This window comes from Delphinus delphis, chromosome 4 (assembly GCF_949987515.2).
Source record: "Delphinus delphis chromosome 4, mDelDel1.2, whole genome shotgun sequence".
In the NCBI taxonomy this organism is placed as follows: domain Eukaryota; kingdom Metazoa; phylum Chordata; class Mammalia; order Artiodactyla; family Delphinidae; genus Delphinus; species Delphinus delphis.
The window spans coordinates 115,527,247-115,547,555 of record NC_082686.1 but is presented as its reverse complement, the minus strand read 5'-3'; the positions used below and the strand labels follow the sequence as shown (position 1 = coordinate 115,547,555).

Here is a 20,309-nt window from a genome sequence, read left to right as displayed (position 1 = left end):
TTTGTATCTTTCAACAAATTAGGGAAGTTTTCAGCCATCATTTCTTTAAATATTCTCTCTGCCACTCTCTCTCCCTTTTCTCCTTCTAGGACTCCCACAGTTTGTATGTTGGCCTGCTTGATGGTGTCTCACAGTCCTTTAGGCACTGTTCACTTTTTAAAAGAAATATTTATTTATTTATTTATTTGGCTGTGTCGGGTCTTAGTTGCGGCATGTGGGATCTTTTTTTAAAAATTTTATTTATTTATTTTATTACCATTATTTTTTAATTTATTTTGGCTGTGCTGGGTCTTCGTTTCTGTGCGAGGGCTTTCTCTAGTTGTGGCAAGCGGGGGCCACTCTTCATCGTGGTGCGCGGACCTCTCACTATCGCGGCCTCTCTTGTTGCGGAGCACAGGCTCCAGACATGCAGTCTCAGTAGTTGTGGCTCACGGGCTTAGTTGCTCCGCAGCATGTGGGATCCTCCCAGACCAGGGCTCGAACCCGTGTCCCCTGCATTAGCAGGCAGATTCTCTGCCACTGCGCCACCAGGGAAGCCCTGGCATGTGGGATCTTTTGTTGCAGTGTGCGGGCTCTTCTTTGCAGTATGCAGGCTTGCGACATTTGGGCTTCTCTCTAGTTGTGGTGCATGGGCACCAAAGCCCGTGGGCTCTGTAGTTGCAGCACTTTGGCTCTCTAGTTGTGGCACGCAGGCTTAATTGCCCTGCGGCATGTGGGATCTTAGTTCCCTGACCAGTGATAGAACCAGCATCCCCTGCATTGCAAGATGGGTTCTTTTTTTTTTTTTTAAATTAAAAAATTTATTTATATTTTGGCTGCATTGGGTCTTTGTTGCTGCACGCGGGCTTTCTCTAGTTCCGGCAAGTGCTGGCTACTCTTTGTTGTGGTGCACGGACTTCTCATTGTGGTGACTTCTCTTGTTGCAGAGCACAGGCTCTAGGCTTGTGGGCTGCAGTTGTTGCAGCACATGGGCTCAGTAGCTGTGGTGTACAGGCTTAGTTGCTCCGTAGTATGTGGGATATTCCCAGACCAGGGATTGAACCTGTGTCCCCTGCATTAGCAGGTGGATTCTTAACCACTGTACCACCAGGGAAGTCCCTGAAAGATGGGTTCTTAGCCACTGGACCATCAGGGAGGTCCCACACTGTTCACTTTTATTCAGTCTTTTTTTTCTGTTCTTTAGAGTCGATATTTTATATTGTTTTAGTGTCACTTTTACTCATTCTTTCTTTTGCTTGTTCAAATTGCCTTTGAATGCCTCTAGTGAATTTTTCATTTCAGTTATTGTACTTTTCAACTCCAGAATTTTTTTGATTTCTTTTCAGGTTTCCCATCTCTTTATTGATATTTCCATTCTGTTCATATATTTTCTCTTAATTTTTCTCCACATCTTCCTTTAGTTCTTTGAATTTTTTTTTTTTTTTTTGCAGTACGCGGGCCTCTCACTGTTGTGGCCTCTCCCATTGCGGAGCACAGGCTCCGGACACGCAGGCTCAGCAGCCATGGCTCACAGGCCTAGCTGCTCCGCAGCATGTGGGATCTTCCCGAACTGGGGCACGAACCTGTATCTCCTGAATCGGCAGGCGGACTCTCAACCACTGTGCCACCAGGGAAGCCCAGTTCTTTGAATATTTTTAAGATGGTTGTTTTAAAATCTTTGTCTAGTAGTTCTGCCATCAGGTCTTCTTTTTCAGGGACAGTTTTTGTAGATTTGTTATTTTTCCTTTGAATGGGCCATACTTTCCCGATTCTTTGTATCCCTTATTTTTTGTTGAAAACTGAACATTTCAATCTAATAATTGGGTATGTCTGGAAGTAAGATTCTCTTCCTTCACCAAGGTTTTCTGGGTTTTGTTTTTGTTTGTTTTAAATTGTCATGGCTGTCTCTGTGCTGAGGATCAGCCTGAGGTATAAACTTAAGGTCTTTTTTTAGCCTACACCTTTCTTGGTCATGTGCAGTGACTTTCTAATTTCCCATATGTGCATTTACTTTTATTTTTTTAAATTATTATTTTTAAAATTTTGTCTGCATTGGGTCTTTGTTGCTGCATGTGTGGTTTCTCTAGTTGCGGCAAGTGGGGCCTACTCTTCATTGTGGTGCACGGGCTTCTCATTTGTGGTGGCTTCTGTTGTGGTGCATGGGCTCAGTAGTTGTGGCTCATGGGCTCTAGAGTGCAGGCTCAGTAGTTGTGGTGCATGGGCTTAGTTGCTCCACGGCATGTGGGATCTCCCCAGGCCAGGGATCAAACCCGTGTCCCCTGCATTGGCAGGCGGATTCTTAACCACTGTGCCACCAGGGAAGTCCCTGCATTTGTTTTTAAATGTCCTAGTTTTTAAATGTACGGTTTCCAAAAGGGGAAAAGAGAAGAATGAAGAGAAGAAAAGGACAATGGTCCTTTAAATCCCCTGTACGTCACTTTAACCAGCGTGAGAGGAGCTTATAACAATGGGAGGAAGTACAATAAGACCCCTGCTTCTTTTTCTGCTCCTCTGAGATCAGAAGCAGCAATCAGTCAGATCACAGAACCCCGGAATTTGGAGGACAAGGTCCTTTTTGCCCACCCTGACTCACACAAACTGGGTATAACCTGCTCCTGGTACATTGTGCACAGCTGCCTGCCTTAAAGCTGAGGGTGGGGAATAGGTAACTTTTACCCTGCTGAGAGGTGAAATAGAGTGAAATTAACCACAAATCATCATTTAATACTTCAGTGGAATTTGCAAGCCTCAATAGACTCAGAGTTCCAAAATAGTTAACATGAGACAGATTCTGCCAGTGAAGTTTTTTTCTAGTTGGGGAGACTCATTCCTTATGCTTCCTATGCTGCCATCTTCCCAGAATCATCTCTTCCTGATCTTGAAAAAGTGGATGATTTCAGATTTGGAGCAGAACTGGTTCAAGATATCAGACAACAAGGAAGCTACTAGTGGAGTCATATCAAAAGGATAGGCTTGAATAGCCTTCCCCCAGCCAAAGATGAGACCACATAAGCTTCAATAATAATAATAATAATAATAATAATAGTGAACTGAAATCCATAAAATATGTTTAAATTAATGACCTCATACTGATATTAGATTAAAAATTTTTTTTTACAGTAGGTCCTTGTTGGTTATCTATTTTAAATATAGCAGTGTGGGGCTTCCCTGGTGGCGCAGTGGTTGAGAGTCCGCCTGCCAATGCAGGGGACATGGGTTCATGCCCCGGTCTGGGAAGATCCCACATGCCGCGGAGCGGCTGGGCCCGTGAGCCATGGCCGCTGAGCCTGCGCGTCCGGAGCCTGTGCTCCGCAACGGGAGAGGCCACAACAGTGAGAGGCCCGCGTACTGCAAAAAAAAAAAAAAAAAAAAAAAAGAAATATATATATATATATATATATATATATATATATATATAGCAGTGTGTTTATGTCAGTCCCAAACTCCCAATCTATCCCTGCTCCCCCAACCATAAGTTCATTCTGTAAGTCCATGAGTCTCTTTCTGTTTTGCAAATGAGTTCATTTGTATCATTTTTTTTAGATTCCACATATAAGTGTTATCATATGATATTTGTCTTTCTCTGTTGGACTTAACTTCACTTAGTATGATAATCTCCACGTCCATCCAGGTTGCTGCAAGTGGCATTATTTCATTCTTTTTAATGGCTGAGTAATATTCCATTTTATATATACCACATCTTCTTTATTGATGGACATTTAGATTTTCTTCCATGCCTTGGCCATTGTAAACAGTGCTGCAGTGAACACTGGGGTGTATGTATCTTTTCGAACTGTGTTTTTCTGCAGATATATGCCCAGGAGTGGAAATGCTGGATCATATGATAGCTTTATATTTTAATTTTTTAAGGAACCTCCATACTGTTCTCCACAGTGGCTGTATCAATTTACATTCCCACCAACAGTGTAGGAGGGTTCCCTTTTCTCCACACCCTCTCCAGCATTTATTGTTTGTAGATTTTTTGATGATGGCCATTCTGACTGGTGTGAGGCGATATCTCGTAGTTTTGATTTGCATTTCTCTAATAGTTAGCAATGGTGGACATCTTTTCAGGTACCTCTTGCCCATCTGTATGTCTTCTTTTTGTAAAAAAAAATTTATCTATCTTTGGCTTCGTTGGGTCTTCGTTGCTGCGTGTGGGCTTTCTCTAGTCGCAGCAAGCTGGGGCTAGTCTTTGTTGCTGTGTGCGGACTTCTCATTGCAGTGGCCTCTCTTGTTGCAGAAGCACGGGCTCCAGGTATGCAGGCTTCAGTAGCTGTGGCATGTTGGCTCAGCATTTGTGACGTGCAGGCTCAGTAGTGGTGGCACACGGGCTTAGTTGCTCCGTGGCATGTGGGATCTTCCCAGACCAGGCTTGAACCCGTGTCCCATGCGTTGGCAGGCGGACTCTCAACCACTGCATCATCAGGGAAGTCCCTGTATGTCTTCTTTGGAGAAATGTCTGTTTAGGTCTTCTGCCTATTTTTTTACTGGGTTGTTTGTTTTTTGGATGTTGAGCCGCATGAGCTGTTTGTAAATTTTTGAGACTAATTCCTTGTCGGTCGCATTGTTTGTGAATATTTTCTCCCATTCTGTGGGTTGTCTTTTCATTTTGTCTGTGGCTTCCTTTGCTGTGCAAAAGGTTTTGAGTTTAATTAGGTCCCATTTGTTTATTTTTATTTTTATTTCCATTACTCTAGGAGATGGATCGAAAAAGATATTGCTGTAATTTATGTCAGAGTGTTATGCCTATGTTTTCCTCTAAGAATTTTATGGTATCTGGTCTTACATTTAGGTCTATAATCCATTTTAATATTATTATTAATAATAATAATTGCAGTGAACTGAAATGTATAAAATATGTTTAAATTCACAACCTCATACTAATATTAGATTTTTAAAACAGGATTATCTTCAGAAGATAAGGAACCAATTCATTTTCTTGAAAATTGGTAAATCAATGGAAGCACTATTAATGTGGGACCTTCTTGACATATAAGAACGACCCAGAGGAGAGGAAGCTAGGTTTCAGAGCTGGTTTGCGTCTGGTTCACCCTTACTCTGAGAGTTATAGCCCATCTAGGTAACAATTTTAAATGGGGGAGTGACTTTGATTTTAGCATTCATTTTCACAGATTTTTCTTTGGATTTGGCAAATGCCTTCAGGGAAAAAGTGAATTTTAATCTTCTTGATTTTTTTCCCTTGATAATTCGTCATTATCTTATTAGTTCTTTAATGCTTTTAAGAAGAAGACATTTCTTTAACATAGTTTATTCAACTTTTTTCATTGTCTTTGGAGGCAGAGTTTTCTGCTGTACTATTACCAAAAAGGAGGCTACTCACCTCATGGAATTTAGTTTTATGTAGACGTGTTCATATAAAACAAATTACACAGGTAATTAAGCTGTGTAATTTGTAGAAAAAGTCTAAGATAATATACAGTGGTATGATTAGGTAAGATCTGTTTCATTCAGCATACTAATATATGGCAATGACACCAATTATCTATAAGTTTCTATGTTTCAGGTTCTACATACTTTCTATATGTTGTCTGACTTAATTCAACCTATGAGATACAGGTATTACTGTGTTTTCTCTTTTACAGATGAAGAAATCAAGGCTCAAAGATGTTGAGTTTGTCCATGTCACACAGTTTAATAAATGGTTAAGCTGCTAGTCACTCAGGCCACCTGACTCTGAACCTCTAAACCTTTATACTTTACTCTTTGTAGTGCTAGAAGAGCATATAAAAAGAGGACCTGATCTAGTCATGGGATCAGGGGAGATTTCCCTGAAGAAGGAAATATGAGTCGAGAGCTGGAGGTCAAGTATGAGTTAACTAAGTGAAGAGGATAAGAGTGCCTAGGCCTAGAACCTGGAGGGAGATGACACTTTGAAGATCTGAAAGAAGTCTGGTGTGGCTGTTAGGGAGATTGTTAGACTATGTGGCTCCACACTCTTGGGGGATTCTCTTACATTGATATTTACTCCCCTTATGTCTGCTACAGACGTATTCTTCCCACTTTAAAACTGGCTGACTCCTGTTGGTGATGCAGTAGGAAGAACACAGCATCACCTCTGAAGTATTCTTGCCAAAAAATACTGAACCTGAATTTAGATGTAACTAGTTTACAAGAAATACAGGGGATGAAGAAATATGTTAAATGATAAGAATACAATAAGCCAAATCTGAAATGTGAGTAATTCTATAAGACAAATGGCCTATTTCTTCAACAAATAAATGTCAGGTTAAAAAAAAAGAGGGTGGGGGAGATGAGTGAGATTGTTACAGATTAAAAGAAATTTAGGAATGCTATATGCATTCCTTGAATAAAAACCCCAAAAGACATTTTTAAGACATTTGGGGGAGAATTGAACATGGGCTAGATATTAAGTTATAGTAAGGAATTATTACTATAATTGGGTGTGACAGTGGTATTGAAGTTATGTTTAAAAAGGGTCTGTATTTATTAGAGATGAATACTGAAATATAATTGGGTAAGGAAGAAATGAAACAAGTATGGAAGAATGTTGGTTATCATTGAACCTGAATTAATGGATACTTGGGTTCATTGTACTCTTTCTCTACTTTTATGTATTTTTGAAAATTTCTCTAATGAAAAGTTTAAAAACTAGCTGAAAGGTGATAGCCGTTGAAGTTGGCTGATATTTTTGAGACGTATCTTTATTTAAAATAAAGGTGGGAGGGGTAACATAGTGGGTGACTTAGTTGTTGGAGACCAGAATTTAAAGGGGAGAGAGTACTCTGTGATGTCAAGCAGCAAAAATGGCAGAATTTGAGAATTTGTAATATGTTACTAGGTTTAGCTGAAAATGAATTATTGGTGGCTAGTAAATTGTTTAGTTGGATTTCACTACCTGAAGCAGATATAAAAGGACAGAATAGTGCTTTGCAAGAAATACTGAACTAGCAGCTGGGAGACCTACTTCTAAGGAATCTTGGGAAGATCATTTTACCTCTCTGGGTCTCAGATGGTTTTAGCATCTGATATACTGGTACAATTCTCCCAGCACTCTCTCTTGCCAGCTCTGGGCAGCTATAGATTTTGGATTAAACAATTTCCGAGGTTCTCTCAAGCTCTGAGATTCCATGATGCTAATGAATGTGTGTGTGTGATTGTGCCTCTGCAAAGGAGCAGTTAGATATCAAAAAATCCAAGGAAATATTTTCCTACAGAGTGGCACAGTCTTAGACAACAAGAGCAAGTGATGGGAGGGTAAACTTAATATAAACCTTTGTGTGTGCCATACAGAATCCTTTGTTGCTAGCTTCTTAGCTACTTAATAAATAAAGACCACCTAAGAATGGGGCACGTCATTTACCCTTCGAATTAGTCCAGTGAATTGTTAGACTGGCCTGTAACTTTGGGTCAGACACAGTTCTTTTAGTTTTTTGGGGAAGCAGCTTCCAAAAAACATCAATTTATTTATTAGCATCACTTGCTTTTCATATTATCTAGTTAAAACAAATAGTTTTCTTTGTGTGTATGTATGTAAAACCCCATAATGCTTTATTTCTGGAGGAGAACATTATAAAATTCCTGAAATCAGTTTTCTTAGAGGTCATAAAAGTTTTGACACAGGAATACTTAAATTGCCTAAGAGTAGTAGGTTCTTTTAGATGTAATTTCCTTTAACAACTGCTGCACTTTTTTCTTAATTTAGGCAACTCACAAATTTTTATTGCCAACCTCTACTTCCTTTGACTCTACAAAGAAAATTGTATCTACAGCAGCCCCTGAAGCCCAGGAGTCCAGCAAATCATCAGACGGACTCATGACTGAAAAACAGGTAAACCTAAAATATTTGAAGCCAGTGTTTGTCAAAATATATGTCAAAGGATACCACATCTACAAATGTGAAAAATCTTACTTTCAAAGGCTGCTTTAGTAAAATCATTTTGGGAAATGATGAGTTAAAGACTATTAAGTGATACCATTATTCTAAGACTTCACAATACAGTAAGTCCCCTACATACAAACCTTCAAGTTGCGAACTTTCAAAGATGCGAACGTGCATCTGGTGCCAGCAAGGAACCAGAACCTGTGCCATCAACGTCAGGCGTGAGTGAAATTGCATCTCGCCCTCCGTCTCCTGCTGCTGATTGTTCAGCTCTACCATCTCCCACCTCCTCTCCCTCCTCCAGTCAGTAACTCTTCCTGCCTGTTCACTCGATGCCAGCTCCTGTATGCCAGCTGTTGTACTGTACTAGTGTACTTTTCAAGGTACTGTACTGTAAGATTAAAAATGTTTATTTTTTGTGTTTGTTTGTTTTTTATGTATTATTTGTGTGAAAAGTATTAGAAACTTATTACAGTACAGTGCTGTATAGCCGATTGTGTTAGTTGGGTACCTAGGCTAACTTTGTTGGACTTAAGAACAAATTGGACTTATGAACACGCTCTCGGAACAGAACTCGTTTGTATGTAGGGGACTTACTGTACTATCAGTCTCCAAAAAGAGGCTTTAGTATACAGTATTTCCTACTTATTTAACACTAATCTGATGAATATTTCATTAGACTGGTGTTCTGCAGCACATACTTTGGAAAATACCATTCTCAACTATTTTCAGAATTTGCGAACAGTTATGTTTTATTTTCTCTTAAAAGAGCTATCAAAGAACGATATGTGTAATTGGGTCATTCAAAATGTGTGACATTGTTATTTATAGAGCATTTTGTTTTTATGAGTCATAGTAGGCATCCACTTAAATACCCACACAGAGCTTTTGGCTTATCAGCATAATTTTAGTTCTGTGTCATTAATCTTTGTGACCAGAAGACATAAATAAGGGAAAAGGTTGTGGGAGGGAGGAGGATTATAGAAAGGATAAAGAAAGGGAAGAAAGTCAGCAGTCAAAAGGAAAGATTTGTTTGGCACTGTGAGTCATAGTGCTATCAGAGAGTCATCATAATAATTTGTTTTTTGTCTTGATAGATTTTTTTAAAATTGAAGTATAGTTGAAGTATAGTTGATTTACAGTACTATATTAGCTTCAGGTGTACAACACAGTACAACACAGTGAATCAGTATTTTTACAAATTTTACTCCATTAAAAAATATTATAAGGGCTTCCCTGGTGGCACAGTGGTTGGGAGTCCGCCTGCTGATGCAGGGGACACGGGTTCGTGCCCCGGTCTGGGAAGATCCCACATGCCGCGGAGCGGCTGGGCCCGTGAGCCATGGCCGCTGAGCCTGCGCGTCCGGAGCCTGTGCTCCGCAACGGGAGAGGCCACAACAGTGAGAGGCCCGTGTACCGCAAAAAAAAAAAAAAAAAAAAATATATATATATATATATATATATATTATAAGATAATGGTTATAATTCTCTAGCTATATGGTGTATCCTTGTTGCTTATCTGTCTTGGTAGATATTTTAATGTCTGAGGGGCATTTGGATGTGGAGAATACTTTTAAAAATTGCCTAGGTGGGTGGGAGGGGAGAAGTTGTCTAAATTATTAATCTTGAAGTTATTATGATATTTACATACTCTACACTAATGAAAATGTATAAAATATATTTTTTCAAGCATTTAAATAGATTGAAAATTCACTCAAATTATGTTTTCACAAATAAATAAGATACTTAAGGTATTTTTAAAAAGAACACAAAGTACTCACACAGTGATTTCAAAATTGATCATTGTACTTAAATTAAGAGCCTGTTATAAAACTGTTAAGATCATGGATTTAAATGTGTCATTTAAAAAAAATCTCCATTTCTGTTCTTATCTATATTTTATGTTCTTATTTTTCTTCCCATTGTTAGGTTTTTATTTATTTTAGTTTTTATTCTTTTTTAATCTAGAGAGTGAGAGTTACTTACCCTCTCAGGTTTATGGTGTAAATACATATTTAGAATCAGCAATACAAAACTTGAGTGTCTTTCAGAATGATTCTACTAGAATCAGTTCCCTGGATGGGCAGACTCCTTTTCATAGTTAGTTCCTTGTATGATGGACAAGTTCTATCTAAATTACTGGCTCTGTCAAGTCAGATATGTTTTGATTTTGTTGTGATCCTAGTCAGGATTAAAGTGACACTTGTTTCTTAGTGACTCAACCTTCCTTTACTCTTCAATTAATATAACCTAATTTGCAGCTTTTTATTTTGATTGGGGCCTGGTCTGGTTCAGTTAAATAAAAAACCTAAGGGTGGGACTTCCCTGGTGGTCCAGTGGTTAAGACTTGGCCTTCCAATGCAGGGGGTGTGGGTTCGATCCCTGGTTGGGGAGCTAAGAACCCACATGCCTCGCGGCCAAAAAACCAAAACATAAAACAGAAACAATATTGTAACAAATTCAATAAAGACTTTAAAAAAACAAAAAACAAAAAACCTAAATTCTGTTTGTTTCACTGAAATTGCAAGGTTTTTTATTTTTATTTAATTTATCCATGAAGGCCTATATATGAGTATTCTGGAATTATATAATGTAATTATCTGTGCTTCTTTGCATCCTTTTTAGTCTCTTAATTTTGTTAGAAACAAATTTGTTTTAATTTTAATCATTATATGTGTATAAAAATTCCTATTAAAGCTTTTGGAGAAAGTCTGTTATTTTGGAAACAAAGGAAATTATATACAAGGGTATTTCTTCACCTTATATCTTAAAGTTGATCCTTTTCTCCCTCGTAATTGTAGCGGGAAGAAGCAGAATGGGAAAGCATAAACGTGCTGTTGCTGATGCATGGCTTAAAACCTTTATCTCTAGACAAAAGAACAGATACGAAAGGTAATCAGGTCCTATTCTTGCTTCTTAAGATAAAAATGTTCTTTTTCTGTTAAAAAATTTTTGATGTTAAATTTTTTTCCTTATCTTTATTTTTACTATGTGTATTACATTTCAAAAAATGTAGATCTCATCATTTTTGACAAACAATCATCACAAAGGATGAGGGAGAATTTAAAAACTTTGATGGAAGAAACATCACGTCAACAGAACATGATCCGGGAGCTCATAGAAACTAATAAGCAGCTTAAGTAAGAAAATGGAAAAAAAAGATCTCTTTTCAATTGTTTGTGTACAAGTGGTATGCATTCTAAAAATAACTCCCTTGAAAAAAATCTTAAAATTTAATTTTCCATTGTGATTAAATATTAAATTAAAAATGTTTTTAGTAGGTAAATCTTTTGGTAATAGCTTAGCTTAGATATGTAATGGTATCCTATATTTCTTCAGTTGGTTTGTGTTATAGGATAGAAATTTTAAGAATGCAAAGAAATTTTAGAAACTCATTGTGTTGTTAGATGGATATGTTTGTTGATATGTTTTATTTTTATTACTAAGGGAGGAATTGTGTATGTGTTATTAGAAATGAACTTCAGCTACAACACAGCCGAGCAGCAGATCAGGAACAACGAGCTAATGACTTGGAACAAATTATGGAGAGTGTGAAATCCAAAATTGGTGAAATGGAGGATGAATCCCTAAATAGGGTTTGTCAGCAACAGAATAAAATAAAAGAACTTCAAAAGGAGCATAAAGCTTTACAGGTACTGAGCTAAACATTTTCTTACACGATGGTATTAAGACAGCTTGTCAGGGTTACAGGTGACTTCATGTTGCTTAATTCAGTGGTCCTTATCTTACTTGACCTATCGTTGTTGCCTTGAAATACTTTATTTGTTTCGTTTCCAGAACATCCTCTCTTCTGGTTTTCCTCAACCCCACTGGTTATTTTTCAGCTCCTTTGCTGATTCTTCTCATCTTCCTAACCTCTTAGTGTTGGATTCCCCAGACCTTTCTCTTTCCTGTAAATTCTAACTCCCTTGGTGATGCTCAGTCCAATTCACAGCACTTTTAAATCCATAGCACACACCTCTTCCCTTAATTTCAGACTCACATCCTGCACCCTACTTGATATCTCTACTGGATGTCTAATAGACATCTAGAACTTTTTTACATGTCTAAAACTGAGTTCCTGAATTTCCTTCCCAAACTTTCTTCTTCTAGTCTCCATTCTGGTCCAAGTCACCTTCATTTCTTTCCTGCTTCTCTCTTGGTTTCCCTACTCCCACCCTTGCCTTTTTCAATGTGCTCTCAACATAGTAGCTCAAAACACTCCAATGACTTTCCTTTTTGTTTTTTAAGAGGAAAATCCAAAACTCTTACCATGGCCTTACATGATCTGGCCCCGTGTTACCTTCTGACTTCATCTACTATACCTCTTGCATATTCTCCTCCAGCCACGATGACATTCTTGCTTTTCTTTGAAATTTTCCTTGACCATTCTCACCTCAGGGATTTTGTACATTTTGTTCTTCTTTTTCCCTCTGCCATGCATGCTTTTTTAGAGATAGCTGCATGGTTTGTTTTCTGTCTCCTTACTCAAGTGTCACATCACAATCTCTCAGGGATTCCTTTTTTGACTACTTTGCTTACAGTTGGCAGTCCTATCCCCCACATATCATATTGCCTTCTGTGCTTTGTTTTATCCATAGTTCTTAGCACCATCTAATATGCTAATATACTATATACACTTTGTTTTGTTTATATATCTCTGTGTTAGAATGTAAGCTCCATGAGGGCAAATATTTTTGTCTATTTTGGTTAGGGCTAAGAAAGTGTCTTCTTTATTATTAGTTGTAGATGCTCAATAAATACTTGAATTATTGAGTTAAATTTACATAATATTTATATGGAATATACTTTGTGATTTTAAGTTGTTTTATTACTTTTTATTGAAATAACAATGTTATAACATTGAATACTTAATTTCCTAATGTAAAAAACCTCTTATTTCAAACCTCTGGTGTTTATTATGATTAAACGAAATAAATTTTTTGTAGTGATAACCAGTATTTAGTTTTATGAGACATTACAGATACTTAGAAACATTATATCATTATAGAGGCTTTTTGTCGGCACAACACTATTGCACACAGAGAGTTCAGGCTGCCTAAAAGGGACCACTACTCCTCAAGGCAGCGTCTGGATGTCCCCTCAGTTTATACTGGCAGCATTGAAAGGATCTGATGAGTTAATATAAATTTCAGGAGCCAGAGAGAATCAGCCAGAGATACTAAGAAGTTCTGGTATGAGGCCTCAGACAGTTGGTGTTCTGCCCTCATTTAGGCTGCCAGCTTGGGGTGGACAGTACTCTACCTGCTGGTATTGATCGTCGTTCTGGAGAAGACACTGTCATTCTTTGATGGCCAAGTCTGTTTCTGTTATTCATCAGTCAACAAAATCTTTTACTGTTAGAACTTTACTTTTTTTTTTTTAATAAATTTATTTATTTTATTTATTTATTTTTGGCTGTGTTGGGTCTTTGTTGCTGGGCGCGGGCTTTCTCTAGTTGCGGCGAACGGGGGCTACTCTCCATTGCGGTGCACGGGCTTCTCATTGCGGTGGCTTCTGTTGTGGAGCACGGGCTCTAGGCACGCGGGCTTCAGTAGTTGTGGCACGTGGGCTCAGTAGTTGTGGCTCACGGGCTCTAGAGTGCAGGCTCATTAGTTGTGGCGCATGGGCTTAGTTGCTCCGCGGCATGTGGGATCTTCCTGGACCAGGGCTCGAACCCGTGTCCCCTGCATTGGCAGGCAGATTCTTAACCGCTGCTCCACCAAGGAAGCCCAGAACTTTACATTTTTAGGTTTGCTTTGTTAGGTTGCTTTCCTCATCAGCGGTACATTCAAACTCTCTCTACAGGGAGGGGGATTTTGGAAATATGTCTGTATGCATTTGATTTTGACCTTGCTCTCAGATATAGGACCATGCGGAAACCTGAAGCTCTTTAACTCATCAACTTACTGATGTGAGAAAGCAGCCATCAGGTGGTACTGAGAGAGGGAGATGAGGGCAGGGGAGAGCAGTGTTTTTTTTTTTTAAGGACAATGCCTATTTTTTTTTCAGAGAGGTTGATCTATAAAAAATCACGAAGTCAAATTATTAAAATATAAGACTTATGAATGTACCAGGGTTTTAGGCAGTTGAAAGAATAGATGCTTGAGGATTCATTGGTAAGAAGTGACTTGGAGTGGCATGTATTTTCTGTCAAGTAGTTCATCTGTTTTAAATGAATTATGGGCCATTAACTTTTTGTTTCAGGTCCCAGAGATTTGTTATATAGCTTATAAATTGGTACAGAGGAGGTCTCATGTTCCAGTCTGCCGTGGGGGACAGACAGAATTAGGATTGGGGTGTTAAAACCTGGTTTTGGGGTAGGGTGTCTATGCTATTTTGCTCAACTGAAATTAGTTGCTTGTTTGTTTGTTTTTTAAGTACCTAAAGGGTACTTTTTTTTTTTTTTTTTTGCGGTACACGGGCCTCTCACCGCTGTGGCCTCTCCCGTCGCGGAGCACAAGCTCCGGACGCACAGGCTCAGCAGCCATGGCTCACGGGCCCAGCCGCTCCGCGGCATGTAGGATCTTCCCAGACCGGGGCACGAACCCATGTCCCCTGCATTGGCAGGCAGACTCTCAACCACTGAGCCATCAGGGAAGCCTCTAAAGGGTACTTTTTATAGAATGTAACAGAAATTGGCAAACCCAAGGAACTGCTGCCCCTCAATGTTGCCTGATTGTCCAGTTCTATTACAGACTAGTCATATATTCTGTACTGTACTAGTTAATCTGTGCTTTCTTGGGGAAGATGGAAGTGCTCCTGGAGAACAATTATTTCACAGTTTGAGGCACATTTTTCTTTTTTTGGCATATGCTTGTTTCCAATTTTAGAATGGTTTAGTGCTGCATATTTTGCAGTTGAGAGAAAGGAAACATTGATTTTGTGTGTATGTGGCAAAGACATCTAGGAAATTAACAGATGTTTGACAATAATATTTTGAAAGATTGCTCTTGAGAGATTGCTGTTGAGAGATTGCTGGGGAAATGCAGAAACTAAAAGACAACATTGTATTTGCAGTTTCTTTGTTCTTCAGTACAGTTTCCCTTTTTCTGTACTTAGCTTCTGTGAATAAAGTTTGATAAACGTTTGGGTCCTCTAAAGATCTAAGCAGATAATTTCAGCTTTAAGTCAATGTGAACAGTATCAGGTAGTTCTCCCTCTTCTTTCTTCATAGAGAGTATATGGATCAGGAAACAGATTTTTACTATTCTTTTAGTGGTTACCCCAAAGATTAAAATATGCACTCTTGACTTCTCAAAATGTAATTTTACTTTGTATTTTTTACCTTATTCCATGACATTGTAACAATCATAAAACAATTTTTGACATTCTCCAACTTATATTATTAGTGTATATTTCAATTCCATATTTATTTTTATTTTCTCTCCATACATGTATTTACTGCTGACAATTGAAATAGCACAAAATACTTCCTTCCTGTTATTATTGAAACTTTTAAAAAGTAGGAAAAAAATTTAGCTCTATATTCTGTGCCCTAATTATTATGTATTATCCAAACTATCTGGTGTAAAGCCACCAAGCTCTTTTTTACACTTCTCCACAAGTTCTTTAGCTTCAATTTTTTTTTTTTTACTTTGTGTTGGATTCCTCTATTGACTTTAGCTTTCTAAAATACACAGGGAGCCATGAAATTGAGTGTTTTTTAGGGCCAAATGAAAAAATAGATCTAATGTATATTAAAGTCAGCAAGATATTCCTAATACATGACTGCCTTATAAGTAACTGATATCTAGGTAGGGAGGAAGGAGATATAGGAAGGATGGCATGGGCTGTTAAAATTGTTACTGTGCCCTCTCCAGATTCTTGGACAGTAATACCATAGAAATGAATATTGCTCCCTCAAGATTCTTAGGCAAGCAAAGCTTTTTATTGAAAGGATAGCTTGAGTACAAGGGAGAAGGTGGAAAAGAGTGCCAACTCCTTGAGGACTTTCAGGGAAAGGGTTTTCAAGGCTGGGTGAGGGAGGGGGCCGCACAGTGCCTGATCAGCTTGTGCTCAATTCTTGCACTGGTTGGCATCAAGGTGAAGTTTCAAGTATCATCAACCTTCTAGTTTCAACCAGTCTGGTGTCTACATGCTTGCAGTCAGCAGTTTTCCTCTGGCGGGGGTCTGCTTCCTGCAAAAATAACTTAGGAATGTGTGTCAGGCCTTTATCTGTATCTGTCAAGGAACTGGGAGTTCAGTGACTGCTGTGTGGCAGATTTATAGTTCCACTTTTGTCTTTTGGAAACTATGTACATAACATCAGTGGAACAGAGATAATCTTTTATTCCTGTGGGTCTTTGGGTATTATCTCAGAGGCCCAAGCCTTTAGGCAATTTGGTTTTTTTTGTTTTTTTGTTGTTTTGTTATTTATTTATTTATTAGCTGCGTTGGGTCTTTGTGGCTGTGCCTGGGCTTTCTCTAGTTGTGACGAGCAGGGGCTACTCTTCGTTGCGGTGCATGGCTTCTCATTGCAGTGGCTTCTCTTGTTGTGGAGCACGGGCTCTAGGCACATGGGCTTCAGTTGTTGCAGCACACAGGCTCAGTAGTTGCAGCACATAGACCCCATCAATTGAGATGATCATGTTTTTTTTCCTTTTATTCTGTTAATGTAGTCTATTACATTGGTTCAATGTATGAAAAACCCTTTCTTGCATTCCAGGAATAAATCCCATTTGGTCATGGTGTATCATCCTTTTAATATGCTGCTGAGTTTGGTTTGCTAGTATTTTGTTGAGTTTTTGCATCATTGTTTAAGGGATATTGGTTTGTGGTTCTCTTTTTTGTGTGTTGTCTGGTTTTGGTATTAGGGTAACACTAACCTCATAGAATGTCTTAGGAGAGATACAGTTGATTCTTGTATCTTGCTTTTACACCCTGCAACCTTGAAAAATTCAATCATTCTAGTTTCATGGCTAATTTATAGAGATGGAATTGGGACCCAAGTCACTTGGCTGTAGAGCTCCTGCCTGGCTTCCAAGGTGGGGCTGAGGCAGAGGATAAGTTCTGGGTATAGCTGGTGGTTACTGACAGATGGTATGGTACCAGGAGCTGAGTCTCCTTTTTCCCCTGAGGGTCTCTTAAGTCTGTGCAAACTTGACCCTATCAGCAGGTGAACATGTGCTTAGATATGGCATTGTCTTCTGAAAGTGGTGTGTCTTAGTATTGTGCAGGCCAGATGGGGATAGGGTTTCTCACTGAGCTTTATAAAAAGTGTATTAATAATAACAATGATGGTACTGTTGATTATGAGCTTTCTAAGGACACTGAGGGATGGAAACTATCGAATAAAGGAAAACCAGGCTGGTGATATTTCACTGAAGGCAAGAGAGTATTCAAGATTTACATTCCCTTGTATAAATCTTGGGGTACATATTATTTCTGAACAAATTCCTGGTTTCTCTGAGTTTGCGGTCTACCACATTACATGAATGCCTAAGGTGATTAAACCATCTGAAATCCTGAATTATCGTTGATCACTTAAGAATATTAATTTTAATTCTTGGTTCTTTTTGACATCCTTAATATTGGTCTCTTTCTGATTATTATTTTCATCTAAACATATATATAAAATTATATCAGTTTTATGGAGATTGAGTTCTTTTACTTATTATGAAACCTTGAATGCATGCAATTATAAGCTATATTTTCCCCATTTTACACTGATTTTACTTGTTATAGTTTTTGCATTTCTGACATATCAGTGTTCCTGGAGCTTGCACCCATTTAAAGACAGGCTCAGTACTGAGGTTCTTGAATGAAGCAGCCTGATAGAAATTGTGAGGATAGCTTTGTGTACAATATTGTTAGGACAGCATGTCCTTGATGTATATATCATAATTATATTTTTTGAAAAATTTCTTACAGGCAAAATGTGAGCATTATAAGAAAAAACGAATGGAGCAGCAAGAGACCATTGCTTCTTTGCAGAAGGATATCTGTAGATTAACAAAGGAGGACGAAGAGCGCATCATCACTCAAAACAGAGTGTTCTCCTATCTCTGCAAGAGAGTTCCTCATACCATCTTGGATAGACAGTAATATTTGCTACGTAAATTGATATGTAGCGAGAGTCATCACTTTTTTAAAGACAGATTTCATCTTGGGTGTGGTTATATCTCTTTTAAACTGGTGAAGTATTCCTCTCCCTCTTCTCTGCTGTTTGTTTGTTTGTTTTAAATGTCATTAACTTTTTGAAGAAAATGGTCAGTTGTCCTGGAGAAGTACATGCTAGATTTGTCTGTTTGCTTCCCTACTATGTCATTTAATTTATTCTTCTATCTCCTATGTTCCCTCTAAACTGGAAGTTAGAGCTAAAGTCCGATGCAAGTATTTTTGGCGAAATACTTCATAGGTGGTAATTTATGCTTCTAATTATAACATATCAGGAGGCACATAATGTCTAGTTGACCTACTCTCAGGGATGATGAGATTGTTCAGGGGTTTAAATAATAACAATCTGATCCTTCCACTATAAAATTTCTCATCATCCTTTCATCTAATGGTTTCCCCCATTGATGATCTTATTTTCAATTCTGCTACCCCTTTTTTTTCTTTTTCTTTTTTTCCCAGAAGTCTTCCATTAAAAAAAAGAACCTTTCCTTTTGAATAGGGGCTATTTGGTTGCCCTATATGGTTTGTTACAGGGAAGTGCAATGCTCAGTTCTTTCATTTTAATTTTAATTTTTTAGAGTAAGCAGTGGTTGCCCTAATGATCTCCAATGATAAGCAATAAGATTTTTTGTTTGTGCCTATCTCTCTTTTTTTCAAAGGTTGTTATTAACTCGTGGGCTTTTAATGATCAAATTATCTTGTCTTTGGCGGGTGGGATCTTTATCATGTTGGTATTATATCCCTTAGACCCAACTCCATTAATCTTTGTTAGATTTCTTACTTTTAGGCAGAAGATACATCCTGTACATTGTTTTGCCCTAGGAGCTCTTTTGAGGAATGGAGTTAGGTATTTGTTAAAACTAACACTGAACATTTAAAATTAACTCATTTAAAATGAATTAATTAGACATTTCTCAAAAGAGCTCTCGTTCCTTTTAGTCAGGAATGGATTTTAGAGACCACAGTTTGAGTGTTTAGGTTGCTTATCTTACGTTGTCATTGATTTTAGGGCTTTTTAGTGGCAAGTACCAGGAACTATATATATTTCTGAGAAAAATTTCTAACTGAAGTTAACACTACTGGGTTTTTATTTAAACTCTGATTTTACATTTGTAACGGTTTTCTTTTACACTGAAATTCCTTATTCCTAAGAATAATATCATAATTATTTATTTGCTTTATCCTATAATATAGAAAAAGTTTCAAAATAATAATACCAGTATTGCTACTAACAGTAAGCCAACTGAATGAAATTTAAATTTCTTTGCAATTATCTTTGACATTAATAATATATTCCACTATGGGTACAGTCAAAATATAGTGTTCTAAAATATCTTGAAATATTTCTTTTCTGTGTGTTTGTGGCACCAAATTAATATACAGTTAGGTTTACTTGTTTCAGTTTGTCTTCAGTTTTTAGGGCTGGCTTTTAAAATTTATTTACTTTTGAATATGTAAGACGTTTATACAATTATAAAGTCAAAACTGTAATTATTTATATTTGGAGAGGTTTTGTTTTCATTCCCGTCCCCTTAACCTATTCCTTACTTCTCCCTATAGATAATTTTTTTAGTGTTATTTTTAGCAAATACAAACAGTATGGATATTATATTTCTTTGTATAAAAGATAGCACCTTGTTCTTTTCACTTAATAGTATAAACTAGTTACATTTTAACTAGTCTTATGTGTTTACATAGTAGGATTGGGGAGTTTTACTAATTAGGTATGTCTGTTTTATACTATAAAAATAAATGAAGTCACATATAAGTTAAAAACAAGTTGAAACTATAGATTGTTTCAATAATTATTTGAGAGATAATGCACACATATACATGTACACAAATATATATATACAATTTTTATCCTTTTGAAGGACAAACTAGGATAAAAATATAAATAATAAATAATTTAAATAACAAAATGTAGTTGGAGCTAGGTGTGAATAAATAGAAAAGCAAAGAAAGGAAAATAGGAGTAAGGAAGAACAAAAAGAAGGAGAGAGATAATTACAGTGGGAGAATAAGGTAAGAAGAGAGATGGAGGAAGAGGAATGAAAACAAAAACAAAATAACAGGCACTTTGAATGAGTGAGAGGGCAAGAAAAAGGGAGAGAAGCATTGAGAAAACTTACCAAGTACCAGATGAAGTCAAGCTAATTCAGGTGTGAATTTGTCTGATGGCCTAGAGATTCTCCACTTTATTTGGTTTTTAATAAAACAAATTTTCAGTTTGAGCACAGAACTTAAAAATTGTGAATTAACCCTTATATAAAAATGCATCAGTTGTAGCCACTACAGCTATTGTCAAAAGTTACAAAGGCATTGGGACAAAACAGTATAGGACATA

The 20,309-nt window shown here is 37.5% G+C and overlaps 1 protein-coding gene across 8 annotated transcripts in view; it reads left to right on the top strand.

The window, feature by feature from the left end:
- The window catches only part of CEP70 (centrosomal protein 70), a 79,787-nt gene that overhangs the window by 13,689 nt on the left and 45,789 nt on the right, over nt 1-20,309 (top strand). For 5 of the 8 annotated variants that reach the window (XM_069540648.1, XM_060011324.1, XM_060011320.1 and 2 more), the window contains exons 4-8: nt 7,667-7,792; nt 10,645-10,735; nt 10,860-10,983; nt 11,316-11,496; nt 17,717-17,886. In XM_069540648.1, coding sequence (XP_069396749.1) covers nt 7,667-7,792; nt 10,645-10,735; nt 10,860-10,983; nt 11,316-11,496; nt 17,717-17,886 — 692 coding nt within the window. Of the gene's footprint in view, nt 1-5,988; nt 6,177-7,666; nt 7,793-10,644; nt 10,736-10,859; nt 10,984-11,016; nt 11,034-11,290; nt 11,497-17,716; nt 17,887-20,309 lie in introns of those variants that run through there. The other 3 variants (XM_060011325.1, XM_060011327.1, XM_060011328.1) reach the window with 3 other exon arrangements.